General features: G+C 35.7%; 1 protein-coding gene across 7 annotated transcripts in view; it reads right to left on the minus strand.

Annotated features, from left to right (window-relative positions):
- COG6 (component of oligomeric golgi complex 6) overlaps positions 1-13,963 on the minus strand; it is a 112,692-nt gene that overhangs the window by 53,828 nt on the left and 44,901 nt on the right. For all 7 annotated transcript variants that reach the window (XR_016388712.1, XR_002644677.3, XM_022574718.3 and 4 more), the window contains 2 exons: positions 13,723-13,776; positions 12,686-12,765 (listed from right to left, as the gene is read on the minus strand). Coding sequence is in view for 5 of the 7 variants with exons in the window: in XM_022574718.3 (XP_022430426.2) it covers positions 12,686-12,765; positions 13,723-13,776 (134 nt within the window). In the remaining 2 variants the exon portion in view is untranslated. The remainder of the gene's footprint in view (positions 1-12,685; positions 12,766-13,722; positions 13,777-13,963) is intronic.

Here is a 13,963-nt window from a genome sequence, read left to right on the forward strand (position 1 = left end):
ACAGCCTAAGAGACCTCTGGGACAACATTAAATGCAACAACATATGCATTATAGGGGTCCCAGAAGGAGAAGAGAGAGAGGAAGGACCAGAGAAAATATTTGAAGAGATTATAATAGAAAACTTCCCTAACACTGGAAAGGAAATAGCCACCCAAGTCCAGGAAGCACAGAGAGTCCCACAGAGGATAAATCCAAGGAAAAACATGCCAAGAAACACAGTAATCACACTGGCAAAAATTAAAGACAAAGAAAAATTATTAAAAGCAGCAAGGGAAAAACGACAAATAACATACAAGGGAACTCCCATAAGGTTAACAGCTGATTTCTCAGCAGAAACTCTGTAAGCCAGAAGGAAGTAGCATGATATACTTAAAGTGATGAAAGGGAAGAACCTACAACCAAGATTACTCTACCCAGCAAGGATCTCATTCAGATTCTATGGAGAAATCAAAAGCTTTACAGAGAAGCAAAAGCTAAGAGAATTCAGCACCACCAAACCAGCTCTACAACAAATGCTAAAGGAACTTCCCTAAGCGGGAAACACAAGAAACGAAAGGACCTACAAACCCAAAGCAATTAAGAAAATGGTCATAGGAACATACATATTGATAATTACCTTAAACATGAATGGATTAAACGCTACAACCAAAAGACACAGGCTTGCTGACTGGATACAAAAGCAAGACCCATATATATGCTGTCTACAAGAGACCCACTTCAGACCTACAGACACATACAGACTCAAAGTGAGGGTCTAGAAAAAGATATTCCATGCAAATGGAAATCAAAAGAAAGCTGGAGTAGCAATACTCGTATCAGATAAAATAGACTTTAAAATAAAGAATGTTACAAGAGACAAGGAAGGACACTACATAATGATCAACGGATCAATCCAAGAAGAAGATATAACAATTATAAATATATATACATCCAACATAGGAGCACCTCAATACATAAGGCAACTGCTAACAGCTCTAAAAGAGGAAATCGACAGTAACACAATAATAGTGGGGGACTTTAACACCTCACTTACACCAACGGACAGATCATCCAAAATGAAAATAAATAAGGAAACATAAGCTTTAAATGACACAATAGACCAGATAGATTTAATTGATATTTATAGGACATTCCATCCAAAAACAGCAGATTACACATTCTCCAGGATAGATCACATTTTGGGTCACAAATCAAGCCTCAGTAAATTTAAGAAAACTGAAATCATAACAAGCATCTTTTCTGACCACAACGCTATGAGATTAGAAAAGAATTACAGGGAAAAAAACGTAAAAAACACAAACACATGGAGGCTAAACAATACATTACCAAATAACCAAGAGATCACTGAAGAAATCAAAGAAGAAATCAAAAAATACCTAGAGACAAATGACAATGAAAACACAATGATCCAAAACCTATGGGATGCAGCAAAAGCAGTTCTAAGAGGCAAGTTTATAGCTATACAAGCCTACCTCAAGAAACAAGAAAAAGCTCAAATAAACAATCTAACCTTACACTAAAGGAACGGGAGAAAGAAGAACAAACAAAACCCAAAGCTAGCAGAAGGAAAGAAATCATAAAGATCAGAGCAGAAATAAATGAAATAGAAACAAAGAAAACAATAGCAAAGATCAATAAAACTAAAAGCTGGTTCTTTGAGAAGATGAACAAAATTGATAAACCATTAGCCAGACTCATCAAGAAAAAGAGGGAGAGGACTCAAATCAATAAAATTAGAAATGAAAAGGAAGAGGTTACAACAGACACCACAGAAATACAAAGCATCCTAAGAGACTACTACAAGCAACTCTATGCCAATAAAATGGACAACCTGGAAGAAATGGCCAAATTCTTAGAAAGGTATAACCTTCCAAGACTGAACGAGGAAGAAATAGAAAATATGAACAGACAAATCACAAGTAATGAAAGTGAAACTGTGATTTAAAAATCTTCCAACAAACAAAAGTCCAGGACCAGATGGCTTCACAGGTGAATTCTATCAAACATTTAGAGAAAAGCTAACACCCATCCTTCTCAAACTCTTCCAAAAACTGCAGAGGAAGGAACACTCCCAAACTCATTCTATGAGGCCACCATCACCCTGATACCAAAACCAGACAAAGATACTAGAAAACAAGAATATTACAGACTAATATCACTGATGAATATAGATGCAAAAATCCTCAACAAAATACTAGCAAACAGAATCCAACAACACATTAAAAGGATCATACACCATGATCAAGTGGGATTTATCCCAGGGATGCAAGGATTCTTCAATATATGCAAATCAATCAATGTGATACACCATATTAACGAATTGAAGAATAAAAACCATATGATCGTCTCAATAGATGCAGAAAAAGCTATTGGCAAAATTCAACACCTGTTTATGACAAAACTCTCAAGAAAGTGGGCATAGAGGGAACCTACCTCAACATAATACAGGCCATATATGACAAACTCACAGCAAACATCATTCTCAATGGTGAAAAACTGAAAGCATTTCCTCTAAGATCAGGAACAAGACATGGATTTCCACTCTCACCACTCTTATTCAACAGAGTTTTGGAAGTCCTAGCCACGGCAATCAGAGAAGAAAAAGAAATACAAATTGAAAAATAACTAAAACTGTCACTGTTTGCAGATGACATGATACTATACATAGAGAATCCTAAAGATGCCACCAGAAAACTACTAGAGCTAATCAATGAATTTGGTAATGTTGCAGGATACAAAATTAATGCACAGAAATCTCTTGCATTCCTATACACTAATGATGAAAAATCTGAAAGAGAAATTAAGGAAACACTCCCATTTACCACTGCAACAGAAAGAATAAATACCTAGGAATAAACCTACCTAGGGAGACAAAAGACCTGTATGCAGAAAACTATAAGATACTGATGAAAGAAATTAAAGATGACAGTAACAGATGGAGAGATATACCATGTTCTTGGATTGGAAGAATCAATATTCTGAAAATGACTACACTACCCAAAGCAATCTACAGATTCAATGCAATCCCTATCAAATCACCAAAGGCATTTTTTACAGAACCAGAACAAAAAATCTTAAAATTTGTACGGAGACACAAAAGACCCCAAATAGCCAAAGCAGTCTTGAGGGGAAAAAACGGAGCTGGAGGAATCAGACTCCCTGACTTCAGACTATACTACAAAGCTACAGTAATCAAGACAACATGGTACTGGCACAAAAACAGAAACACAGATCAATGGAACAAGATAGAAAGCCCAGAGATAAACCCACACACCTATGGTCAACTAATCTATGACAAAGGAGGCAAGGATATACAATGGAGAAAAGACAGTCTCTTCAATAAGTGGTGCTGGGGAAACTGGACAGCTACACGTAAAAGAATGAAATTTGAACACTCCCTAATGCCACAGACAGAAATAAACTCAAAATGGATTAGAGACCTAAATGTAAGACCAGACACTATAAAACTCTTAGAGGAAAACACAGGAAGAACACTCTTTGACATAAATCACAGCAAGATCTTTTTTGATCCACATCCTAGAGTAATGGAAATAAAAACAGAAATAAACAAATGGGACCTAATGAAATGTCAAAGCTTTTGCACAGCAAAGGAAACCATAAACAAGATGAAAAGACAACCCTCAAAATGGGAGAAAATATTTGCAAACGAGTCAATGGACAAAGGATTAATCTCCAAAATATATAAACAGCTCATGCAGCTCAATATTAAAAAAACAAACAACCCAATCCAAAAATGGGCAGAAGACCTAAATAGACATTTCTCCAAAGAAGACATACAGATGGCCAAGGAGCACATGAAAAGCTGCTCAACATCACTAATTCTTAGAGAAATGCAAATCAAAACTGCAATGAGGTATCACCTCACACCAGTTAGAATGGGCATCATCAGAAAATCTACAAACAACAAATGCTGGAGAGGGTGTGGAGAAAAGGGAACCCTCTTGCACTGTTGGGAACGTAAATTGATACAGCCACTATGGAGAACAGTATGGAGGTTCCTTAAAGAACTAAAAATAGAATTACCATATGACACAGCAATCCCCCTACTGGGCATATACCCAGATAACACTGTAATTCAAAAAGACACATGCACCCCAATGTTCACTGCAGCACTATTTTCAATAGCCAGGTTGGAAGCAACCTAAATGCCCATCGACAGATGAAAGGATAAAGAAGATGTGGTACATATATACAATGGATTATTACTCAGCCATAAAAAGGAACATAACTGGGTCATTTGTTGAGACATGAATGGATCTAGAGACTGTCATACAGAGTGAAGTAAGTCAGAAAGAGAAAAACAAATATCGTATATTAACGCATATATGTGGAACCTAGAAAAATGATACAGATTAACCAGTTTGCAGGGCTGAAATAATAGAGACACAGATGTAGAGAACAAACGTATGGACACCAAGGGGGGAAAGCAGCAGGGGGGGTGGTGATGAACTGGGTGATTGGGATTGACATGTATACACTGATGTGTATTAAATTCATGATAAGAAAAAAAAAGTGCTCATAACTTAATAAGAAAAAAAATCCAGAGGATAGAAATGCAATGGAAATAGACATTCTCCAAGTGAATCTGAGTCAAATCCAAACTGTAAAGAGCAAGAACTGTGCCTGATAGTGAGTCCATATTTCTGATATTTCTGGACAAATGTTAAGAGTTCATTTATCACTACCAAAGCCAGGTACATGTCCATACACTCATGTTCATTAATGTTTTCCTAATGAATTATATATGGTAGAGATAAAATGGTATAGTGAAGGACATTACTGTCAGGAGATCTTGACTCTAGTTGAAGTTCTGCTACTTACTGCTGCCTTAAACAAGTAATTTAACCGTTCCAGGACTTAATTTCACTATTGTAAAACAAAATACTGACCTCGATAATCTTTACAAGACACTTCCAGCTTTAAAATTATGTCATTTCATTGAGAGTTAAGAGCATTTTAATGAACTGTGGTTAAAAAATCTCTATGTGAGGGGCTTCCCTGGTGGCGCAGTGGTTGAGAGTCCGCCTGCCAATGCAGGGGACACGGGTTCGTGCCCGGATCCGGGAGGATCCCACATGCCGCGGAGCGGCTGGGCCCGTGAGCCATGGCCGCTGGGCCTGCGCGTCCGGAGCCTGTGCTCTGCAATGGGAGAGGCCACAACAGTGAGAGGCCCGCGTACCACAAAAAAAAACAAAAACAAACAAACAAAAAACTCTATGTGTTTATTTACACCCATACATACACATATACATACAGACACACACATTACTTTGGAGAATTGGGTTCCCTAAATAATGAATTGTAGTAAGCATATCAGTTACTTGTATAAAAATGGGTGGTGTTTCTAAAGTGCTAAAGCAATTTTCTTGCCATTTTACTATCTCCTCCTTCTTATTTATAATGCTAATTACTATGTAAGTTCATCCTTTATGTGAAAAAGTATACACATGTATCTGTATATCTGCCTGCCTGCCTGGTGTCGTGGCCCAAATTATTCACTAATACCATGTATGAAATACAGAGTTCAAATAATGATAAATCATTATAGTGACAAAATCAATATTCAAAATAGAAAAATTCAGGAATTCTATAAATACAAAAGGACAAGCAAATCATCTCAGTCTAGTCATGTGCTTCTGAAAACGTGGAATGTCCTTATCTACTGATCACTTTGTCTACAGGTAAAGAAAAGCAGTACCTTTTTTTTCCTTTAAGTCACGTATGCTATTTTCCAGCATGGGTACCCACCTCAGATTTTACTTTCTATATTTTGATCAATCACAGCCAATCACATGGCTGATGGACAGTACATTTAGAACTGTTTCTCTATGTCAAAATTCTAAAGGTAAGTTCTGCTTTTCCCATGACCAACAGATATGTAAAAGGCCAGTTAAAATGGAAAAGCAAAATCTGAATGTAAGCCAAGATTCATCTATAAAGTTAGACCATTAACTTTCTTGGTTTCTTTACTACCATAAAATTCTCAAAGTAATTTCAAAAAATTTAAAAACATGACTCATACAAATAAAGAATGTCAAAAATTTAATAACTCAATGAGGAAATTACAAGATGGTAAAGCTGGTTAAAACATTCTGAGGAACTGGTCATTTACAGGTATTTAAAAAGGAAGGTTAGAATAAATTAAGTTACAAATAAAATGAGTTAACATCCCATGGAGCAAGAAAAAACACAGGACATGGAAAACCATGGAACCTTTAATCAACAGTAAACAGAGAATCAAACAAGGGTGCATTCCTCTTAAATAATTAAATAATTTTTGATGGGCCTGTTAACAATGTTTCAGTATGACACTGAAAAGACATGATGGGGCTTCCCTGGTGGTGCAGTGGTTAAGAATCCGCCTGCCAGTGCAGGGGACATGGGTTCGAGCCCTGGTCCGGGAAGATCCCACATGCCGCAGAGCAACTAAGCCCATGCACCACAACTCCTGAGCCTGCGCTCTAGAGCCTGCAAGCCACAACTACTGAGTCCGCATGCCACAACTACTGAAGCCCACGCACCTAGGGCCCGTGCCCGGCAACAAGAGAAGCCACCGCAACGAGAAGCCCGCACACCGCAACAAAGAGCAGCCCCCTCTCGCCGCAACTAGAGAAAGCCCATGCACAACAACGAAGACCCAAGAAAGCCAAAAATAAATAACTTAATTAATTTAAAAAAAGACATGCTGTTCTCCCAGACTCTATGTGCCTTATTTTCATGTTTTGGAAAGTCTTTCTTACTTTTGCAAAGTACAGTTTTTCTTTTCCCATATAGTTTGCTATACCAGTATATATCAAAGATATAGCTAATGTGCTATGAGAAAAAAGAAGAAATAAATGAGGAGAAGATGAGTTTGTTACATAATTTCACATAAAGGCAACATATTTTAGTTACCTATGCACAGGAATTCCATACCTTAAGAAATTTAACTTGTCCAGTTATAAATGTCATAATGCCATAAAAATATGGTATTATAAATTTTAAAAGTACTAACAAAGATAATTGTATAACTAAACGGAGATACCGTTCTCATTTTAAAATATGTTCACTGAAATTATGTATATTTTAAATAATTATTTAAAGTACTGAGCCCTGATAGATAAGAAATGAACTACTTACTTCCAGAATCAGTGAGCTTGTCATTAATCAGTACTTTAGGATTTTGGTTGCCATAACAACGTAATACAACTTTCATCATTACCATAAACCCAGCACTTCTAAAAATAACTTATTTCAACATTCAGGTTCTGTGATCACTAAAATTGAGCTTTATTACAGTGCCACAGTTAAGAGTGCAATCAAACACGCCATAGGAGAAAAGAAGGTGTTAACAGTTTAAGCCTGAAAAACTAAGAAAAAAATATACTTATAATAGACTGGTTTAAAAATGTACATTTTTGATTTCTCTTTATCACAATATACACACCAAAGATGCCATAGTGGGTCAGCTTTCTGTCATTCAGAGTAAAATTAAAGCATATTTTAGATGAGACCAAGGCACATATCTCACATAAGCCTTATCTATTACACATGCCTAACGTTTCTGAGCTTCCTCTAAAAATAATAAAACAATGTAATCTCAACATAGAAAGAGTTAATAAAAATACAGTACAAGCTAGTGTTAAAGAGAATAGGCTGTGGAATACTGGATTCGAATCTTGGCTCTGCTTCTTGCTAATTGTTTCACCTTGTTTCAATTATTTAACCTTTCTAAAAATGTCCTCTTCTGTAAAATGGAGGGTTAAGTGAAGGCGACCCTTTCAAGGATCACTCTAGTTGAGATGCTAAGATTAGATTGTAGAGGTTGGTGTGGCAATGACAGAGAGAGCAAGGGGGAAAACAGAATAGATCCAAGGCTAACATGATAATCCAGGCACAGATGATACTACCTTGGACCAGAGTGGCAACTGTGGAGATGGTCAAAAGTGACCAGAGTTTCCTCTCATATATTTCTTTCTAGATAATTATTTAATAAAATGGTTCCACGGCAATTTTGACTGCAGTTATGCTGAATTTACAGATTACTACACTACATACCCAGTTAGAGATGAATACCATGTGTCCATGTTGGAACACTGGAAATCTACAACAAACATCACACTTGATGATGAAACATCAGAAACATTAAAGTTCAAAATAAAATATGCACACCCACCATTACATCTACTGTTTACTTTGGAGCACCTAGCCAATACAATGAGTTTAGTCATAAAACTGAAAAAAATTAATGAAACTCATTAACTTTAGATGTCTGTACCAGAAACAAAAAATCAAGGCAAACAACTGATAAACTAATAGAACGAAGAGTTTAGTTAACTGGCCAGATTCAAAATTAACAAAAAATTTAGTACTTTCCCTGTACATCAGCAATATCTAATCAGAACACGTAATGGAAAATAAAAGGCCTTATAAAAGCCACAGAATTCTTCCCTAGGAATAAACCCAGTAACATACATGGAAAATTATACGAAGAAACTGTAAATCTTTACTGAAAATTCTAAAAGAAGATCTGGATAAACAGGCATACCATGTTCATAGATGGGAATACTCACTAGTGGCTTTCTTATTTTCTTTTTGTTCATTTTTACATTAGCTTGGTGAATGTTTTATATGCACTTTAAAAGAATGTTATTTTCCATAGTTGTGTGTGGTATTCTCTTTCTATTGGGCTGAGCTGATTAGCGACATTGTTCAGTTCTTTTACACTGAGCTAGTTTTCTAATTTTCCTATCAATTATTGACAGAGGAGGGTTGAAATATCAAAATAAATGTCAATTTATCTATTCTTCCTCAATTCTATAAACTTATACTTCATGTTTTATGAAGTTCTGCTACTAGTTGCCAATATTTACTATTATATCTTCTTCATGAATTGATCCTATAATTATGAAATATCCCTCTTTATCTTTGGTATTATCTGTCCATCAGTCTAATTTTTCTGATATTAATATCAGAATATAGCTACTTCAACTTTATTATAATTTTTATTTGCATGGTATATATTATACCATATTTTTAAACTGTGTCCTTATATTTAAAGTGGGTTTGTTATAGACAGCAGACAGTTTGGTCACGTGCATTTTCACCCAATCTAATACTACTGCTTTTTAACTGGAGTGTGTAGTTCTTTTACATTTAATATAGTTACTTATAAGGATGAATTTAAGTCTATCGTCTTGTTACTTGTTTTATATTTGTCCCATCTGTTCTTTTCTTCTTTCTGCCTTCTTTTGATATAACAGTTTTTTTAACATTCTATTTTAACTGTTGGCATGTTAGATAATTTATTTTAGTGCTTGCTGTAAGGTTTACAATCTACCTTTAAACAATATTATACACTTCATGAGTAAACTTACAACATCACAACAGTATACTTCTACTTCCCTCCCACTCCATCTTTTGTGCTTTTGTAGTCATAAACTTTATTTCTCTTTGTTAAGAACTCCATAATTCAGTTATTATTTTTATTTCAAATGGTCTACTATCTTTTATATTTAGCATTTCCTGCACTTGTCATTCCTCTGTGTAAATAGGAGTTTTCTTCTGGTATCACTTCCCTCCTTCAGCCTGAAGAACTTCCTTTATCATTTCTTGCAGTATACTGATGATAAATCCTCTCTACTTTTTTTTTTTTTTTTGTGGTACGCGGGCCTCTCACTGTTGTGGCCTCTCCCGTTGCAGAGCACAGGCTCCAGATGCGCAGGCTCAGCGGCCATGGCTCACGGGCCTAGCCGCTCCGCGGCACGTGGGATCTTCCCGGACTGGGGCACGAACCCGTGTCCCCTGCATCGGCAGGCGGACTCTCAACCACTGCGCCACCAGGGAAGCCCAATCCTCTCTACTTTTGTTTATCTTATCTCAAAATGTATGTATTTCACTTTCAGTTTGAAAAATACTTTTGATGAATACACAAAGTTGAAAGTGTTTTAACATCCACCTTTTTAAAGATGCTATTCTATTGTTTTCTGGTTTGAACTGTTTCTAACAAGAAGTCAGTAGTATACTTATCATTGTTCCCCACATATAATACATCTTTTTTTCCTCTGGCTGCTTTTTAAGTTTTTCTCTCTTTATCACTGGTTTTCAATAATTTAATTACGGTGTACCTTGGTACAGCTTTCCTTGTTGTGATTTATTTAGCTTCTTCAGTCTGTGGGTTCATGTTTTCCATCAGATTTGAAAAAAATTCTTCTATGCCTTCAAATTTTTTATGCCTCAATCTCATTATGACACTTCACTTACACCTGTATTAGAATGTTTATTATTATCTCACAATTCACCTAGACTCTCTTCATCTTTTTTCCAGCTTTTAATTTTTTCCTATCTGTGCTTCCATTTGGACAATTTCTATTGTCCTTTTTTCAAGTTGACTTATCTTTCGCTCTAGAATGTCCAACTGACAGTTAAGCCTATCCAGTGAGATTTTCATTTTAGATACTGTACTTTGCAGGCCTAGAATTCCCATTTTGTAAAATTCCTAACTTTTCCTCTCAATATAATTTTCCTTTAAGTTGTTGAACACACTTTTTAAAGACTTTTCCAACTGACAGTTAAGCCTATCCAGTGAGATTTTCATTTTAGATACTGTACTTTGCAGGCCTAGAATTCCCATTTTGTAAAATTCCTAACTTTTCCTCTCAATATAATTTTCCTTTAAGTTGTTGAACACACTTTTTAAAGACCTTTCCTGCTAATTCTGTAAACTCTGTCAGTAAGTCTGTTTCTGTTGACAGATTTTGCTTCTAGTTTTGGTTCATATTTTCCTACTACTTAAAACCTAAGTGGTTTTTTTTACTGCATGCTCAGCATTATAAATGCTACACTGTTGATTATCTGTATTCTGTCATACTTACGAGTGCTAAGTTTTGTTCTGGAAGGCAGTTAATTTAGTAAAGATCCACGTGATCTTCTAGAGGTTTGTTTTTAAGCTTTATTAGTGTGAGTCAAAAGTAGCCTTCACTGTAGAACAGACTAGTCTTACTTTTAAGGCTTGGACTTTCCGAGGTCTCTAAAGCACTGTTTGAGACTGTTTCCATTAGTCATTATTTCTCTGGTAGGTTAACCCCACCTCCACTCCCAAACCTGCGTTATTTTTGTTTACACAGGTATTCCTGAGAGTTAAAGACAGGTGGCTTAAAAGGAGGCAGTTAAAGAGAAGAAAACTATTCTCTCACTGTTGTGGCCTCTCCCGTTGCGGAGCACAGGCTCCGGACGCACAGGCTCAGCAGCCATGGCTCACGGGCCTAGCCGCTCCGTGGCATGTGGGATCTTCCCAGACTGGGGCATGTCCCCATGAACCCATGTCCCCTGCATCGGCAGGCGGACTCTCAGCCACTGTGCCACCAGGGAAGCCCCTATCTCTTTTAAAAAACCAAAGTAATTCTTTTTAAAGATACCTGCTTTGTTTCTAGCATATATAGTAGAGGAAGATTCCTGAAAGAATCCTCAAATCATATCCACTTTTCCACATGCTCACTTTAGGAAGTATCTATGGTCTCTTTATTTCTTAAATTACTCATATAAACAATTCTGACTCAGTAAGAAAAGACACTGAGAATATTTTATAAATATGCATAGCTGTGGTTTCTGTAGTCAAACCTCTATTTTTATACCATTAAAAGGTAAATGTTGGAGTCTGGCGTTGAAAAAAGAACAACGCCCTTCTAATTCATTACAAGGAAGGAAGAATTCTTTAAGGATATTTTAATTTTCTATTCTTTTCTTTATTATCTATACAACCTCACTTTCTGGCTACCTAAATGTATTCAATAGTTTATGCCAAGGATGAAGTGCTCAGTCAAAATCTCCTTTGAAAGGCAGTCAAACTACAAGACAAGAAAAAGGGAGACAAGAATGACAGGTGTCCCAAAGGTACTGCAACAGCAGAGACAAGCAAAGTTCAGGAGAATAGAATATTAACAAAACAAAATGAGACAGGAATGAAAAAAAGAAAGTTTTACATTTCAAAGCTCTATTTCAAAGAAACAATTGACATTTTAAATACAATATGAATAGAAAGAAATTGAGAACATAAAAACATGAAAATATTTTTGCTTAAAAATGAATTATCACTTTGAAAAGGTTCAAAATGTAACTAAATGAAAGTTATCTCCTATTATTTCAAATGCTTTATAAATAAGATCAAATACAATACCATGCCTATACAGTAGGAGAAATAAGAACAGAAAGTATTTTTGAGGGTAGGACCTGCCATCGATCAAAAAAAGGGGAAAAAGCAGTTAGAAAATCTGCTTTAATGCTGAATCTTAAATGTGTTAAATGACTTACATTTTCATAGCAACCTGATTTTTAAAATAAGTAGCCAAACTGATACCATAATTTTTCTTCTTAAAAAAACCTGAAAATACATTCATAGGTTACATTTAATTTTAGAATACTTTGCAAAGAACATTTTAGAAATTTTCTGAATGAAAAAAGGGGTAAATAGGTACTGACCAATTCTTAGTTGCACTATTATTTACATAAAGCATATGTATATCTCAATTTTTTAATGTCATTATAATTAGTATGAATTTATAACAGGATGCTAGGTCCATACTATACAATCAAAATACCTTGAAAATAATTTTTTTTCTTATAAATGTGCTTGGCATTTAAAAATATGTGACTCTTTACCAGCTAATTGGGACCAAAAAATACTTACTTCACTGTGGCACTTAGAAGAAAGTTCAGCTGTGGCATTAACAGGTTGTCTGGGGCTGACAGATAGCGATCAAACTGAACCTAAACAAAACAGAGAAATCCAAAACACAAAGTGCATATATCTGCTAACAGACATCCCAAATAAGCATCTCTTTTAAGGATTAAATCTTAGTAAAAATCCCATATTCCAAATAACGAGTTCTTCATGATCAAAATGAGTTATTCCTTACACATTTTAACTAAAATCTCACTGAAAGTGTCAACTCTTTAATACAGTCAGTATCAGCAATACCTACTTTCAAAATTCTGACCCAAGCCATTTATCCTGATCTCCTGTTGTCGTTACTTACTGTTTATTATTACTACCACTAGAATTCGTATCATAAAGCTTCCAAAGGGGATCATTCCTATGAGGACTAAATGAGTGTCATCCAACTGATGGCTGTGTGTGTGTGTGTGTGTGTGTGTGTGTGTGTGTATACACACACACACATATAGGCAAAGTATGTACTTAAGATGTGGAAACATGCTACAAAAAGTGGTGCTCATGCAGAAAGGGATGTGCAAGCAAGCTTATCACTTGAAAAGAAGGTAATAAAGTGGAGGTTCAGTGAGCGTCACAGTCAAGAGTAATATTTTAAGATTGGAATCCAATTTCAGTTATCAACTCAGGAAGAAGTCAAGAACTATAAGCCCAGGATCACTGACAGATGGAAGTCTATAATGATATATAGCTAACTCCTTCAAGTCTCTCATTCCTATCTCCATTAGGTTAGGAGTAAAACTCTGAAACTGAAGAAAATCTAAACAGGAATAATGACACTATTAGGGTATGGTGCAATATTACTACAAATGTTATGTCTTGGTCAGATCTCCTTAAAGGAATACACATGTGCAATCATTATGACTGGACCCAACGTGAATACTGCATATGAAGAGATAAAATTATCACCTGAGACAAAAACTATCACACAGGAAAAAATAAGAATAATGTTCCATAAGGAAACGTTATGTTGAAATGCTTTATTATGTACTTACCATTGCAGCCTTCAGTGCCACAGAATCTAGGTTGGGAAAATTAGCTAAAGGGCCCTTAAAAAAAAAAAAGGGACAAAACCAAGGTGAAAACAGGTGCTATATGTTACAATTCACTTCTCAAATACAGTCCATTAGTAGATTGCCCGAATTTGAAAATTTAGCTTATTTCCAAAGAACTCAAGTGTCCTATCTCCAACCTCAATTAAAAGAGGGACTGTGATTTGTTCATTTTGTATAACTA

Source organism: Delphinapterus leucas, chromosome 18 (assembly GCF_059928025.1).
Source record: "Delphinapterus leucas isolate spDelLeu-1000000601 "Yukka" chromosome 18, BTC_Dleu_Yukka2, whole genome shotgun sequence".
NCBI lineage: Eukaryota > Metazoa > Chordata > Mammalia > Artiodactyla > Monodontidae > Delphinapterus > Delphinapterus leucas.